Here is a 16,961-nt window from a genome sequence, read left to right as displayed (position 1 = left end):
CTTCGTATACTGCTCCAGACCGCCGGGTCACTACCCGTCCGCGGTCCTTCCAGCAACCTCCGAGCAATCACCCCTCCAGACAGTCACCGCCGTCTGCTGACCTTGCTGACACTGTCCGGGCACACAGCCGGACCAACTTCAGGCTTTACTACTCTCACTTTTTCTGTCACTTCAGCTTTTCTCCTTTGCTCCACTGCTACTTCCTTCTACTTCACTTCCCTAAACTGCACTGCCTGGTTCTCCCGCCTGCAGGGCTGTGTACTCCTCGGTGGGTGGAGCCAACCGCCTGGCCCACCCCCTGGTGTGAACATGAGCCCCTGGAGGAAGGCAACAAGGATTTTGGTAGCCTTGATGTTCCTAACTGGGGTGTAGGGTGTGATGACCTGTGACCCCTGGCTTGCCCAGGGCGTCACACCTGTATGTGTCTCCTCCAGGTCTATCCAGTAAGAGGACAACACCAGAGAGATGTCCCCGTCCTCTTCTCTCACAGGACTGTAAACAAGAAGACCCCGATGTTCCTCAGGATCATCAGGTAGATGGAGAGAAGGTGCCATGAAATCTCCCTATGATGTGTAGACGGCTGTGAAGGTCTTGTGCTCAGTCTTGTTTTATCCTCCAGTATTATATGTGTTATACTTGTGTAATGAGAGCGGTGGAGATGGCAGGATTAGAGCTGATCATAGATGGGACTTCTCCATCTGTCTGTGACTTTTACAATATTTGTTTCAGGGTGAAGATCTGCCCCATATTAATACTACAGAGACATATGTGAGGGGTGAAGAGCGGAGTAAAGAGGAGATTCCTACAGATAACCGCCCAGGTGAGTAGTGACCACTAAATGCAGAGAAGTCACAGATTCTTCTCAGTCTCCGGCTGTGGCTGCTTTATCAGGGTTGTAGTCCGGCCATATCAATGGTCACCATTCTGCTGCTAGACCACCACATGCTCCTCCACCCAAAACTGTCCCCATTATTTTGGGCATTGACGCCCTTCTGTTGGAGTGAGATCTGTATCAGCCAGATCTTACAGGTAGGATCCATCCTATCCCCTGAAATTAGAAGACATTAACCCTTCGCTGCCCAGATCTCTAATCTGCAAAGCCAAATGACAGTGTACGTAGATTGTGCAGACAACTTAGAAAATCATGGGAAGAAGAATCTAATCTGTATGGTGGACCCCTAAGAGAAAGCGGAGGGTAATGATGCTGGTGACGTCCTAGATTCTTAGTTTGGTGCCGTGTTCTCCAGGTGAATAAAGATTAATTGCTCTCAGTGGGAGAAACTAATGATCTTGTAGTTGATGAAGAGACCTCAGTAGTCTGGAAAGCTTGCTTTCTAACATCATTTATTTTATCTTTATTCTCCATTAATAAGTATCATAACTACAAGATTCTTATTGTTTCTCCACTGAGAGCAATGACTGCATCTTCTTCCTAGAATCTCAGCCTCTTATTGATGGATCTTCCTTCTCTCCCTTCTCCTGAATGTGCTGATAGGGGCACGGTCGGACTGGGGTGTGAGGGGCCTACCAGGTAAATTGCCTCTAGGGGCCCACACTATAGCTACCATAAACATTTGTATTACTTGTACATTTTCGGCTTCTCTCAGTATAACATGCGCCTTTTCACAAACTCCACAGTGCGCAGAAGAGCCCTGTCCTGTGCCTGCAGATAGCGCAGAAGAGCCCTGTCCTGTGCCTGCAGATAGCGCAGGATTTCTTGTAGCCTCTTATTTATTGTAGTTAATAATGGAATCTGTTATTTACAGTCAGTCGCAGTTTTTCTTACACACGGACGTTCCTTGTCCTAGGAAACCACCGAGTCCATCAGCCAAACAATAATCAAAGAGAAGCAGAACGTTATCCAGCATTTTCATATGGAAACATTTACTAACATTAATCCCCCTCTGCCGCCATCTATCTGGGAAATCCCCTGTAAGGGTGCGTGCCCAGCCGTCCACGATCAGTGTTTGCAGCATGTTGGCTGTAGCATGGTTCAGCTGCATCCAAAACGCTGCGTTGTAAGTACAAGCACAGTGGATGGATTTCTAGAAATCCCGTGCCCAATGTGATTCTTTTTTCCGTAGCAAACACTGACCTGCGGATCTTCTTTCTAGACCGCAGCATGTCAATTGTTTGCTGCGTAATCGCATGCTCCTCCGTAGGGAGAACACAAGTGAAAGACCGCAGCGCACTGAACCCTGATTGTGGGTACTGAGAGGTGCGGTCTCCTGCGGAGGAGACGCGCGGCCCCGCAGGTCAGGACCCACTGCGGGGAGTCCTGATCGTGGGCACATACCCTAAGGGGCACTTTGCACACAACGACATTGCAAGCCGATGCTTGCGATGCCGAGCGCGATAGTTCCCGCCCCCGTCGTAGGTGTGATATCATGTGATTGCTGCCGTAGCAAACATTATCGCTACGGCAGCTTCACATGCACTCACCCGCCCTGCGACGTCACACTGGCCGGCGAACCGCCTCCTTCCTAAGGAGGCGGGTCGTGCGGCGTCACTGCGACGTCACACGGCAGGCGACAAATAGGAGCGGAGGGGCGGAGATGTGCGGGACGTAAACATCCTGCCCACCTCCTTCCTTCTCATTGCAGCCGGGACGCAGGTAAGGTGATGTTCCTCGCTCATGCGGCTTCATACACAGCGATGTGTGCTGCCGCAAGAATGAGGAACAACATCGTACTTGTCGCTGCAATGTAATTATGGATTTCCCAGACACTACACCGATCATACGATTACGACGCTTTTGCGCTCGGTAATCGTATCATCTAGGATTTACACACTACGATGTCGAGTGCGATGCCGGATGTGCTTCACTTTCGATTTGACCCCTCCGACATCGCACGTGCGATGTCGTAGTGTGCAAAGTGCCCCTAAGAGTCAGTATGTGGAGGTGTGAAGCATTACCACCCAATACACTTTTCCATTTGGAGACTCTGGTGAAAATTTGTCTTCACTATAGTTTCTAAACTAGGTTTTACATATAGAATAAACCCTTTACTAGTCCTGTGTATTCTGACCACACTGCTCTATAGACAGATCAGGCATTTTTTTTTTCTTTTACATATACAGTATTTATACTGAAGCTCCTCCTGTACTATCATCACATATAGAGGCCCCCTGAAAAGTAATGACATTTAGCCTAAGATAATAGCAATGACACTGGGGGTACAGGATAATGACACTGACACTGGGGGTACAGGATAATGACACTGACACTGGGGGTACAGGATAATGACACTGACACTGGGGGTACAGGGTACTGACACTGGGGGTACAGGATAATGACACTGGGGGTACAGGGTACTGACACTGGGGGTACAGCATGACACTGGGGGTACAGGATAATGACACTGACATAAGGGGTACAGGATAATGACACTGACACGGGGGGCACAGGATAATGACACTGACACTGGGGGTACAGGGTACTGACACTGGGGGTACAGGGTACTGACACTGGGGGTACAGCATGACACTGGGGGTATAGGGTAATGACACTGACACTGGGGGTATAGGGTAATGACACTGGGGGTACAGGATAATGATAATGACACTGGGGGTACATGATAATGATAATGACACTGGGGGTACAGGATAATGATAATGACACTGGGGGTACAGTTTTCTCTATAGTAGTTAGTACCAAAGCCGCTCTTATTTCATGGCTTTCCACTGCAGCCAGTTTTCTTCTCCTATCCAGGCCCCATTTCTCCAATCTGACATCTGTCGCTTTACATGATAACACCTTTGTAATTCTGAATCTGATCCCAGTGTCTGAGATTTGTTTCTGTGGCATATTCTACTTTATCTTAGCTGTAATGTGAGTTTTATTTGTTTTCCATTTATTTAAAAAAAACTAAAATTCTCCAAAAATGTAAAAGAATTAGAAGTGATCAAACATTGCATTTGGAAGGTCTTAAAACAAATAGTGATACCACAACATATAGTCAGTGAATAGCATTTACCGTATTCTGCTTTAGTGTAAATGACTATTTTGACTCTACAGAAGCCATATCTCTGTATAATCAAGAGTCTTTCAGCTATAACCATTGTGGAAATCCTCAATTTTTTTAGTAGCAGTTCTGTATAATTTTGTCCTACAGAATATTATTTGATTGATTATTATTCAAATATACGGGAGGCAAAATGAACAAAGAGGGTTGAACATCATGATCTACTGGTTCCTGCTCTGAGGTCTACTGTTAGATTGTAAACGTTTTTTGTTTTTTTTAGTAAATTACAATTTATATAACTTGGGAGTGGACCCACTGGGCCTCAGCATTGGGTCAACCAGGAGGGGTGTAACTAATTGCCTACATCATCTTCACTAGAGCCTCTGATGTTGAGGATAGGCTGGGGCTTAAAGGTAGCCGCCTGGTGTCATTGCATGTAGTCCTGGTACTGCGACAACTGACCCCTGGGGATGGGGATACGATACTGACAGTCAAAAATGGTATAGATAGATAGATAGATACAACAAGTCCGTCGGGCACAGTGGATACTAGGATACAGACACATGTTTACACACACAGCATAAGAGTCTGCAAATGTAATGGGACCTGACAACTAGAAACTCGTCTCTAAAGATAGACCACATTACCCAGGCACCTCCCATAGGGAGAGGATGCCTTAAATACCTAGTGCCTCTCAGCCATAGGCTGAGAGACCCTTCTGGGTTAGGGCACACAGGTACTTTAAGAATAAGTATGCACTTGTCCATACCATGGGAGTGCTCCAAGGAGACCTGCATGGCATATGCAGGCCCTGGGAGACTGGGACAGGGAACACGAAAGCTATTTCTAGATAGCTGGAAGGGTGAGTGTGACGGCATCCCTGCCGGAGAAAGGTGGCAGGACAGTGCTGGCATGCTGGTAACAGTATCACAGTACCCTCTCCTTACAGCACTTCCCTCTTCTACGACTTTAAGGAATCTTCAAGAAAAGAGGGGCATTAATATTCTCCTTCAGGACCAAACACAATCCAATCATCCTAAAAGAGGGCTTTACATTTCACCTTTTTCATAACAAGAATGCCTTTTGCGTTAAAGACTTTGTTGCGACAGATGAGGTCCAAAGCTTGGAGCTGAATATGCTGCCAGGGCGGCGACTACAGCTGGGACAGGATCGGGTGGAGATGTTCGTGTCAATGCTTGCAAGCGGGTGCCCACTGACGGCAAGTAGGTCAGGATCTGGTCTTGTTGCTCCCGTTGATGGACCATGTTTTGCTGTATACTTGCAAGCTTAGGAGTTATGGAGCCAGTGGGATCCATGGTCTGGGCAAACTATTATGCTTATGGGTGCCTGCGGGAGTAGGACCACTGGGCCGCAGCACCAGCTTAACCAGAAGAGCCGTAACTAAACAACTACCTCATTTTGACTAGAGCCTCTGATTGCGAGGATAGGCTTGTGCTGGAAGGTAGACGCCAGGTGAAACTCCAGGGAGTCCGGGTACTACAACCACTGACCCCACTGGTCAAGTATTGGATACTGACATTCTCTAATGTGGTCGGATGCAGATTGGATGGCTGGTGTAAGCAGGTGCAGCAGATATGGCAGGCACAGCTGCTATAAATAAATGCAGCAGGTATGGTAGGCACAGCTGATATAGATAGATGCAACAGGTACAGTGGGCACAGCAGATACTAAGATACAGACACATGTTAGCAGACACAGCATAAGACTCAGCAAATGGAATAGGACCTGTCAATTTGGCAATGCATCTCCAAGGATGGACTAAGTTGCCTAGGCACCTCCCATAGGGGGAGGATGCCTTTAAATAGCTAGTGCCTCTTAGCCATATGATGAGTCACTAGGCTTGCCCTTTAGGAATGGATGCATGCCACCTAATTGCGCTCCTAAGAGTTCTGCACAGGCCATGCAAGACTGCGGCAGGGACTGGGAACATGGAAGCCAAGGGTAGGCCATCAGAAGGGTAAGTGTGCCGCCGTCTTCACCGGGGAAAGAATGCAAGACAGTGTGGAAATGCCAGTAACAAAATTAAAAACTATTTTATAAATTATATCCTTAAATTTGAATATATTATAATATATATAATATTTTTTATTCTTGGCAGATGACTGTACCAGGAGATTAGAGGCACAACTGACATCTTCAATTTTTAAATCAGATGACCCTAATATCCCACAAGATATAACTGAAGTGAATGCCATTACTCCAGGTATACCATCATCCCTTCACAGCAAAGATTTATCATCTGATTCTCTTAAACAAGTCTTACCTTCTGATTCATCAAAGACTATTAAGAAAAATAAATGTAACAAAAGAGGCACTAAAAATCAAAGTGCTCTTACAGCAAAGAAGTCATTTTCAACTTTAGAATATCAAAAAATCCAGAAAAAAAATCACACAGGAAAGAAAAGATTTTCTTCAGAATCTGTTAGTTACCAGAGACCTCACACAGGGGAGAAGCCTTTTTCATGTTCAGAATGTGGGAAATGTTTTGCACGTAAATCATATTTTGTTGCACATCAGAGAACTCACATGGGGGAGAAGCCATATTTATGTTCAGAATGTGGGAAATGCTTTTACCAAAAATCACATCTTGTTACACACCAGAGAACTCATACAGGGGTGAAGCCATATTCATGTTCCGAATGTGGGAAATGTTTTGCACGTAAATCAGAATTTGTTACACATCAGAGAACTCACACGGGGGAGAAGCCTTTTTCATGTTCAGGATGTGGGAGATGTTTTGCAGATAACTCACAATTTGTTAGACATCAGAGAACTCACACAGGGGAGAAACCATATTCCTGTTCAGAATGTGGGAAATGTTTTACCCAAAAATCACATCTTGTTATGCACCAGAGAACTCACACAGGGGAGAAGCCATATTCCTGTTCAGAATGTAGGAAATGTTTTGCACATAAATCAAATTTTGTTACACATCAGAGAACTCATACGGGGGAGAAGCCTTTTTCATGTTCAGAATGTGGTAGATGTTTTGCAGATCAATCACATCATGTTAAACACCAAAGAACTCACACAGGGGAGAAGCCTTTTTCATGTTCAAAATGTGGGAAATGTTTTACCCAAAAATCACATCTTGTTATGCACCAGAGAACTCACACAGGGGAGAAGCCATATTCCTGTTCAGAATGTAGGAAATGTTTTGCATATAAATCAAATTTTGTTACACATCAGAGAACTCATACGGGGGAGAAGCCTTTTTCATGTTCAGAATGTGGTAGATGTTTTGCAGATAAATCACATCATGTTAAACACCAAAGAACTCACACAGGGGAGAAGCCTTTTTCATGTTCAAAATGTGGGAAGTGTTTTGCACGCAAGTCAAGTCTTGCTATACACCAAAGAACTCACACAGGGCAGAAACCCTTGTAATGTTTAGAATGATGGAAATACTTTACACACAAAGTGCATCTTTTTAAACATCAGAAAACTCACAAGGGTAGAAGCCATTATCACACCTAGAAGGTGAAAAATGTTTTAGTTAAATTATAATTTGTTGACCACTAAGAAAAGCTCACATGGGGAGAAAATATAGATTTGACAAACTGAACAAGAAAATACAAAGGAGACAGTCAAAGTAAAGGCAAGTAAGTAAACAAGAAAGGGAAAGCACGTTAGAAGTTACATTAGAATTATAATATATACAGTTACTAATAAACGTCTTTTCGAAAAATCTAATAAAATGCAATATTCGATGTGCATTGACCATTTCACATTGTTATATATTCACTATATGGAGAAGAATATTGCAAACCTCCCCCCAAAATACCTAACATTCCTCCTCTCTTTTCCTCCTAACTCCCAATCTCAGCGATCTGCCATTCATTATAGTTAGGGGTACTTTACACGTTGCGACATCGCTACTGATATATTGTCAGGGTCATGTCATTAGTGACGCAAATCCGGCGCCGGTCGTAACATCGCAGCGTGTAACACTAATGAGCTACGATCAACGATCGCAAAATCGTTCCAAAACGGTGATCGTTGACACGTCGTTCATTTCCTTAATATCGCTGCTGCCACCGGTACGATGTTGGTCGTCGTTCCTGTGGCAGCACACATTGCTATGTGTGACACCGCGGGAGTGACGATCATCTCCTTACCTGCGTCCACCGGCAATGAGGAAGAAAGGAGGTGGGCGGGATGTTACGTCCCGCTCATCTCTGCCCCTCCGCTTCTATTGGCCGGCCGCTTAGTGACGCCGCAGTGACGTCGCTATGACGCCGGACGCACCTCCCCCTTGAGGGAGGGATTGTTCGGCGGCCACAGCGACGTCGTTGACCAGGTATGTGCGTGTGACGTTGCCGTAGCGATAATGTTTGCTACGGCAGCGAGCACCAAATGTCACACGAGCAACGGGGGCGGGAGCTATTGCGCTCGACATCGCTAGCAACCGCTAGCGATGTCGCAGCGTGTAAAGTACCCCTTTCAGCGCACAATCTCCATGTCTGAACAATGTCTGTATCTTCTCTATACTACAATAATAAACGTGTTCATATTACAAATTATTATTTCCATCTACCATCCATTCCTTCTTTGTGGGAACATCTGATGTGATCGAGTTTTTATTATCACTTTCCACTAAGTTTAGTAGTTTTTTTCCTCATCATTGGGAACTGACCCCTTCTCTATTTCCCAATACACATACTATAGGTTCTAAGGGGACTTTGATTGTAAATACTTACTGAATTGTTGCAATACCCGGACACACAAAACATTTTTCCAATTAAGTCTGAGTATCTAAACTAATGTTCTTCATTCCTGCTTCCTCCATTTCCTTTTTGCTGGAGCAGAGGTCGCCCAACCTGTTCCCTCATTATGGCATTAAATATCTTGGATACAATACTCTTATTACTGCAATTTCTCACTAACAAAGCTTTAACTGTTTGCTGATGTTTTCCAAAGTATATCCATTATTCCTCTGTAAGGCCTGACATAATTTCAGCCTATACTCTTGGCCTTTTTATTAGACAATATGAATTCCTCGTCCTTTTCCTTCCTTTCCTCGGCTGTTCACTCCTCCACATGAGGTGCTTGATTACATTTTCTATGATTTTAAATCCAAATTTTTTTTGTATATTCTTTATTTATAAGTTTAAGATACAACATAAATGACAGATGTACACCATTAACATTTCCCTTGGTAACAGATGTCAAACAATGTCAGTAACATTATAGTGCAGCTTAACAATACATTAATCTGCTGGTAAGGCAAGGGAGTAGGTGTATATAAAGGGAAGAAAAAAAAAACGAAAGGAGAAAAAAGAGCGGGGAGGGGGATAAGAGTGGGGGAAAATTGGAAAATGAGTGGGGAAGGTGTAGTTATGAGGAGGTGATAAAAGTCCTGCTGGTTCTCAAGTGAATGTTTTGATAGGTTAATAGAATAGCTCTCAATAGATCTCAGTCTTATAGGCTTAACATCTTACAATATAATTTACATTAGATATCATCTACCCCATAATTCAGTAAGTTTCAGGTATATTTAACCACTTTAGCCCCAGAGCACTTTCCGTTTTTGCGTTTTTGTTTTTTGCTCCCCTTCTTCCGAGAGCCGTAACCTTTTTATTTTTCCGTCAATCTTGCCATATGAGGGCTTGTTTTTTGCGGGACAAGTTGTACTTTTAAATGAAACCATACGTTTTACCATATGGTGTACTGGAAAACAGCAAAAAAATTCCAAGTGTGGAAAAACTGCAAAAAAAGTGTGATGGTACAATAGTTTTTGGGATGTTTTATTCACGGCGTTCACTATAAGGTAAAACTGATGTGTAGGTATGATGCTGGAGGTCGGTGCGAGTTTGTAGACACCAAACATGTATAGGTTATCTTGTATCTAAGGGGTTAAAAAAAATTCACAAGCTTGTCCAATAAAAGTGGCATACATTTTGCGCCATGTTCCGAAACCCGTAGTGTTCTCATTTTTCGGGATCTATGGCTCCGTGACGGCTTATTTTTTGCATCTCAAGATGACGTTTCTAATGGTACCATTTTTGCGCAGATGCTACGTTTGATCGCCTGTTATTGCATTTTGCGTAAAACTTGCGGCGACCAAAAAACGTAATTTTGGCGTTTGGAATTTTTTTGCCACTACGCCGTTTACTAATCAGATTAATTGATTTTATATTTTGATCGGGCATTTCTGAACGCGGCGATACCAAATGTGTATTTTATTTTTTTTTTAACCCTTTAATTTTCAATGGGGAGAAAGGGGGGTGATTTGAACTTTTAGATTTTTTTTTTTTTTTTTGTTTAAATTTTACTATTCCCCTTAGGGGGCTATAGCGATCAGCAATCCGATCTATCTGCTGATCACAGCTATACAGCTGTAAACAGCAGATACGGTCACTTCCTGCTTCACTGGCCTCCGGGCCAGGTGAAAATGAAAGTGACTCGTCATAGCTACAGGCGTCATCACATGATTCTGAGCTACCATGGCAACCACCGGACGTCACGTGATCACTCACGTGACTTACAGGGGGCGGCGGTAAGTGAAAATCTTCACCGCGCGTATATACATCTCACTGCCAGACTTTGGCAGCGAGATGTAAGGGGTTCATGTTACGGGTGGAATGCGATTCCACTCGTAACATGCAGGCACACATGTCAGCTTTTGAAAACAGCTGATATGTGCACCGATCGCCGCACCATGCCCGCGGCAGGGGGCGGGGCTTAACGTAACACGCTCCATGACGGATAGATCAGTCCACGGTCGTGAAGGGATTAACCATGTAGTCCAGTCATTCAGGGTTTTTCCCTTTTTGAGTTTTGATAGTCTGATTCTCTCATAAATACCTATTTGGTTTTGTTTCTTTGAACCACTCACTTTGTGAGGCAGGTTCTTCACTTTTCCAATGTCTTGCAATGGCTACTTTTCCAGCGTTTAGCACCTGCGGTAACAGAGAGTCTTTCATAAGTAATGAACCTGAGGGATCTAAGTTAAGATAAACCTTTGGTTAGGGGTGTTTCGACCTTGAAAATTTTCTTTATAAGGTCTTGGATTTTCTCCCAGAAGCTATAGATTTTTGGACATTCTAGCCATATTGTTAATAAGGTGCCGTTTTCAGTTTTGCATCTCCAGCAAAGCGGGGAGATTGATCCATCTATTTTATTTAGTAGAACTGGGGTTTTGTGCCACCTTGAAGTTATTTTATAGTTCAGTTCTTGAAATCTTGCTGAGGGTGTGAGAGAGTAGGTGTTTCTGAAGATTGTATGGATTTCATCAGGGAGGAACCTTGTATTCAATTCTGTTTCCCATATATTTATGTAATTTGTGGTGTCATTCTTTTGGGTTAAATTTTTATTTATTTTGGCTATTATTTTTTCGTTTCCTTTTGTGTCTAGGAAAAATGTAAGTATTGGTGGGTCTGGTGAGGATGTGGAGGTATAAGGGAGGTGTAATTTAATTATTTCTTGTAATGTTTGAATTTTGGTTTCTTTCAGGTGGAGATTGTTGGTGAGCAAATTAATTTTGTCTTCATTGATGCATTCATCCTTGTCTATAAAGGAGTTCAATGACATCGTTTTATGGAGTTTTGAAAGACAAAATTTCCTCTTAAGTAGAGATGAGCGAACCTGTCGCGGTTCGGCTCCAGTTCGGTTCGCCGAACGGGCGTCTCGTTCGAGTTCGGTTCGGCGAACGTTCGACGAACCGAACTCGAACCGCATAGGAAACAATGGCAGGCAATCACAAACACATAAAAACACCTAGAAAACACCCTCAAAGGTGTCCAAAAGGTGACAAACAACTCACAACACAACACAAACACATGAGAAAGTGACAAGGACATATACTCATGCGAAAACAAAAGATCAGGACAAGGAAAAAGAGGAGGAGACAGAGATATAGGCATGGCACGCCCTTCTAAAATCATGTAAAACACCGCAAGGTGACTCCAAGCGGAGGCTCCCTTTTTTCCAAAAATTGGGCCACACACACACCCACCCCTTCAGTGGCAGCACTTATGCCCCAGTTGTACACTTCACAGCTAGATTTGCATCAAGCACATTCAAAAATACGCCATACTTAACCGTCCCCAGGATGACACCGGGGTAGGTAGCAAAGTCTTTCCTGATCCCAGCTCTGTACATCTTGGATCATTTTTAAAAACAATGTAAGCAAGGGTTACTCCAAGAAGAGTTTCCCTTTTTTCCAAAAATTGGGCCACACAGACACCCCATCAGTGGCAGCACTTGTGCCCTAGTTGTACACTTCACAGCTAGATTTGCATCAAGCACATTCAAAATACACAAGCATTTACTCTCCCCAGGATGACACAGGGGTAGTAAATTCCTTGTGGATCCATGACTTGTTCATTTTGATGAACGTTAGTCTGTCCACATTGTCACTGGACAGACGCGTGCGCTTATCTGTCAGCACACACCCAGCAGCACTGAAGACACGTTCAGAGACAACGCTGGCAGCTGGACACGACAAAATCTCCAAGGCGTAAGTAGAGAGCTCTGGCCATTTTTCAAGATTTGAAGCCGAAAATGAGCAAGGCTCCATTTGCAAAGTAATGGCATCGATGTTCAATTGGAGATACTCCTGTATCATCCTCTCCAGCCTTTGACTATGTGTCAGACTTGTTGTCTCTGGTGGCCTTGCAAAGGAGGGTATAAAAAAATTATGAAAAGATTCAATAAAATTGCTGTTACCAGCACCAGATACGGTGCTACTGGTACGGGTAGACTGTTGAAGATGACGAGACCGTCCCATGTTTGTCAAGTTACAACTGGGAGATTCACTCCCTGCACCTGCACGGTTGTTTGGTGGAAAAGCCGAGCTAAGATCGAGTAACAGCTTCTGCTGATACTCCTGCATACATGCGTCCCTTTCTATGGCTGGAATTATGTCACAAAATTTGGACTTGTACCGGGGATCTAATAGTGTGGCAAGCCAGTAGTCATCATCACTTCTAATTTTGACAATACGAGGGTCATGTTGGAGGCAGTGCAGCAAGAAGGCACTCATGTGTCTTGCGCAGCCATGCGGACCAAGTCCATGCTGTGTTTGTGGCATAGAGGTGCTAACCGTTCTTTCTTCCTCTGACATCTCCCCCCAACCTCTTTCAACTGAAATTTGACCAAGGTCTCCCTCATCCGCTGAGTCTTCCATGTCCATGGACAGTTCGTCCTCCATCTCTTCATGTTCTCCTGCACCTTCCTCAACATTTCGCCTGCTACCATGCGCCCTTGTTGATCCCTGTTCCCCATGGTCCCATGCCTGCCGCGTTGGTGATGATGAACGTCTGGACATTGGTGATGTTGTTGTGTCTTGCGCATATGAATCCTCCTGTAGTTCCTCCCCTTCCTGTTGTCCCACCCCCTGACTTCGAATAGTGTTTAGCGTGTGCTCCAGCATGTAAATGACTGGAATTGTCATGCTGATAATGGCATTGTCGGCGCTAAACATATTCGTCGCCATGTCGAAACTGTGCAAAAGGGTGCATAGGTCCTTGATCTGAGACCACTCCATCAGGGTGATCTGCCCCACCTCTGCATCTCGTTGGCCCAGGCTATACGTCATGACGTATTGCACCAGGGCTCGGCGGTGCTGCCACAGTCGCTGTAACATGTGGAGAGTCGAATTCCAGCGTGTCGGCACATCGCATTTCAGGCAATGAACCGGCAGGCTGAAAGACTTCTGGAGCGATGCAAGTTGCTCAGCTGCGGCGCTTGAACGGCGGAAGTGAGCAGACAGTTTTCGTGCCCTGGTCAGAAGGCCATCTAGGCCGGGATAGTGTGTTAAAAATTGCTGGACAACAAGGTTCAACACGTGAGCCATACAAGGTACGTGTGTCACCTTGCCCAGGCGAAGGGCCGCACCCAGGTTTGCAGCATTGTTGTCGCACACGGCCTTACCAGGCTGCAGGTTGAGTGGAGACAACCATTTATTAAACTCGGACCGCAGAGCTGACCACAACTCCTCAGCTGTGTGACTCTTATTCCCAAGACATGTCAAGCTAAAGACCGCCTGATGACGCTGCGCTCTGCTGCCAGCATAGTAATGAGGGGTGCGTGATTCCTTCTGCGCAGTGAGAACGCTGGTGGCATGACCAGGCAGGCTTGGGGCGGAGGTGGAGGACACAGATGAGGTGGAGGAGGCAGAAGCAGTGGCGGAACTTGGACAGACAGAGGATTGACACACAAGTCGTGGGGACGGCAAGACTTGTGCAGCAGACCCTTCACCATCTATCACCATAGTTACCCAGTGCCCAGTCAGCGACATGTAAGGTCCCTGTCCATGCTTACTGGTACAAGTATCGGTGGTGAAATGCACCCGTTGACACACAGTTTCTCAAGGAAGCGGTGATGTTGTGTGCGACATGCTGGTGTAGCGCGGGCACACCTTTCTTAGAGAAGTAGTGGCGACTGGGCATCTGGTACTGGGGCACAGCGACAGACATAAGGTCTCTAAAATCCTGTGTGTCCACCAGGCGGAAAGGCAGCATTTCGGTAGCCAAGAGCTTACAGTGGGATAAAGTCAACCTCTTAGCTTTGTCATGGGTCGCAGGAAATGGCCTTTTATTTGTCCACATCTGAGGGACAGAGATCTGGCTGCTGTGTGTAGACGGTGTTGAGTAGGGTGTCCCTGGAAAAATGAAGGTTTGTGAGGAAAGTGCAGTCGGAGACATGATGTTGCCTTCATCCAACGTTGTGCTATCGATGTCTGAGAGAGCTGTACACACGCACTTGTATCCCCTTCCAAACCAACTGACGACCTACCAAGCAAACTGCCTGTTGCGGTTACAGTGGTGGAAGTTGTGCGTGGAAAACCAGGTGTGACAGCTGTCCCGACAGTCCTAGAAGATGAAGAGCGCGCGGATGCACTGGAAGGGGCAGGCCGTGTATGGTTCGCTCCGCTAGGCCGCATTGCAGCACGGTGATCTTCCCACTGGGACCTATGATATTTATTCATGTGACGATTCATGGAAGAAGTTGTCAAACTGCTGAGGTGTTGACCTCTACTAACAGAATCATGACAAATTTTACACATCACATAATTTGGGCGATCTTTTTCTATGTCAAAAAAGGACCAGGCTAGGCAAGGCTTAGAGGGCATGCGACCTGCTGAGCCCCCCTGACTAGTGCTCAGAGGCAGAATGGTGGCTGATGATGCAGTTGTAGACGTGCTACCAGTGCTCCGACTCTGTCCAGGAAGGCGCAAGGTAACTTTGTCGTCGGTTGCATCCTCCTCCACCGCCTCTGTTGACCTCCTCAAGTGCCTGACTGTGGGTTGACAGTAGGTGGGATCTAGAACTTCCTCATCAATTGTTGTGTTTGCACTCCCCTCACCCTCAGACCAAGCCTCTTCTTGCCCTGACCGAATATTTAAGTTGTCATCCCAATCTGGGATCTGCGTCTCATCGTCATCAGTATGTTCCTCATTGTCTATAACCACAGGTGTTACAGTTTGTGACAAAGGGTCAACATTATGCTCAGAAACTTGGTCCTCACGGCCTGAATCAGAGTCACAAAGGTTCTGGGCATCACTGCAGACCATTTCCTGGTCTGTACTCACTGTAGCTTGGGAGCAGACCTTTGATTCCCAGGCTATAGTGTGACTGAACAGCTCTGCAGACTCAGCCATCTCACTTCCACCATACTGTGCAGGGCTGATGGAGACTTCAGAGCTGGGAGAAAGCAAGTTTGATTGGCATGACAACTCAGAGGACTGGTGTTTTTTGGATGCGGTAGTTGAGGTGGCTGAGAGGGCACCTGTTGGACCACTTGAGATCCATTCAAGCATTTTCCTTTTTTGGCCATCATCTACCTTTGTTCCTGTTGTTCGTGTCCGTAAAAAAGGGAGCACATCGGATTGTCCACGGTAAGTAGTAGACATCTTACTTTTGCTGGTAGATGGTCTATCTTCAGCAGATGTTAATGGAGCTTTGCCACCTTCCCCACGGACAAACTCTTTTTTTCCTTTTCCAACACGTCTCTTCCCCTTTCCACCAGCATCTGTCATTTTGCCACTCATGTTGATTGCGACAAGTTTGTGCACTTAAAATGTGGTAGTAAAAATTGAGAGGTGGTGTAGATTGCAGCGGTGGTCTAGCTTTATTAACAGCAGAATAATAAAGAATAATTATCCCTGACAATGCAACTACGGCCCTTAAACTGGCAGCATAAATTGCTAGTATAATGGCTTAGTAACAATGAGTTTGAGTGTGCAATGCAGGCAGACGTGCTGCAAATATCTTTGCACTACTGGGGCAATACAGCAGTCCAACAGCCACGTTTAGGATGCCACTAAGTTCACTCAGTGGTTGCTAGTATAATGGCTTAGTAACAATGAGTTTGAGTGTGCAAAGGGCAGGAGGGTACAGTGGCAGCGTTGTGGGTCTGGGTAGAGGAAAGGAAGCCTGCCTTTCTATCCCTCCTAATGGGGAAATGCAGCGAGGAAATCCCTGACCTTAGCTACACAGACACTGTCATCTTGTGTAGCTGTTAAACTCTGTTTTCACGGACCTGTCACCTATGGCTCTGACCCTGCCGGTATGAGCCCTTAAAAGGACTGATAGAAAGTGCTATCCCTAAGCTGTCCAGCGCTGTGTATGGAGCAGTATCTGCGATAGGAGCTGCGCCAGTGATGTCTGACACCAAGGACGCAGAAGGCAGATAATGGCGTGCTGGAGGAAAATGTCCGGTTTTATAATGCATGGACATGTGACATGGACATCCTATCACACATGCCATTGCTTCTCTGGCTAAAAGTCCACTTAGCTGTGTGTGTGTCTGGGATTGGCTGACATGCTGGCCCGCCCCACTACACGCACGCGCTTAGGGAAGGAAGACAAGGAAAAAAAAAAAAATGGCGATCGCCATTAAACATACAGCAGTGATCTGAATGCGCTGTTCCCGCACACTATACACTGAAATGTCATAATAGTGTGAGTCACAGAGTGACTTACACTATTACAGCGGAAAGCCAGCTAGGAATTAGCTGTTTTTTTTGCT

At 45.4% G+C, this 16,961-nt stretch overlaps 1 protein-coding gene and 1 pseudogene across 1 annotated transcript; both read left to right on the top strand.

The window, feature by feature from the left end:
• Positions 1–351: 351 nt before the first annotated feature.
• On the top strand, positions 352–8,684 carry LOC142258895 (uncharacterized). Its single transcript, XM_075331455.1, has 4 exons — positions 352–368; positions 406–532; positions 730–820; positions 6,085–8,684. Exons 1-4 carry the CDS (start codon positions 352–354, stop codon positions 7,371–7,373), a joined length of 1,524 nt encoding a protein of 507 aa, XP_075187570.1. The 3' UTR covers positions 7,374–8,684.
• LOC142258894 (uncharacterized) overlaps positions 7,520–16,961 on the top strand; it is a 36,634-nt pseudogene continuing 27,192 nt past the window's right edge.

The sequence above is a fragment of the Anomaloglossus baeobatrachus genome, assembly GCF_048569485.1.
Source record: "Anomaloglossus baeobatrachus isolate aAnoBae1 chromosome 5 unlocalized genomic scaffold, aAnoBae1.hap1 SUPER_5_unloc_17, whole genome shotgun sequence".
NCBI lineage: Eukaryota > Metazoa > Chordata > Amphibia > Anura > Aromobatidae > Anomaloglossus > Anomaloglossus baeobatrachus.
Note: the sequence above shows the minus strand (reverse complement) of the source record. Positions and strands in the feature narration are given on the sequence as shown.

Bases quoted from the DNA above. Each gene is read 5' to 3' on its own strand.
- LOC142258895 (XM_075331455.1), top strand. The intron at 533-729 runs GTAGATGGAGAG...TATTTGTTTCAG, and splicing joins ATGTTCCTCAGGATCATCAG to GGTGAAGATCTGCCCCATAT. The intron at 821-6,084 runs GTGAGTAGTGAC...TATTCTTGGCAG, and splicing joins TCCTACAGATAACCGCCCAG to ATGACTGTACCAGGAGATTA.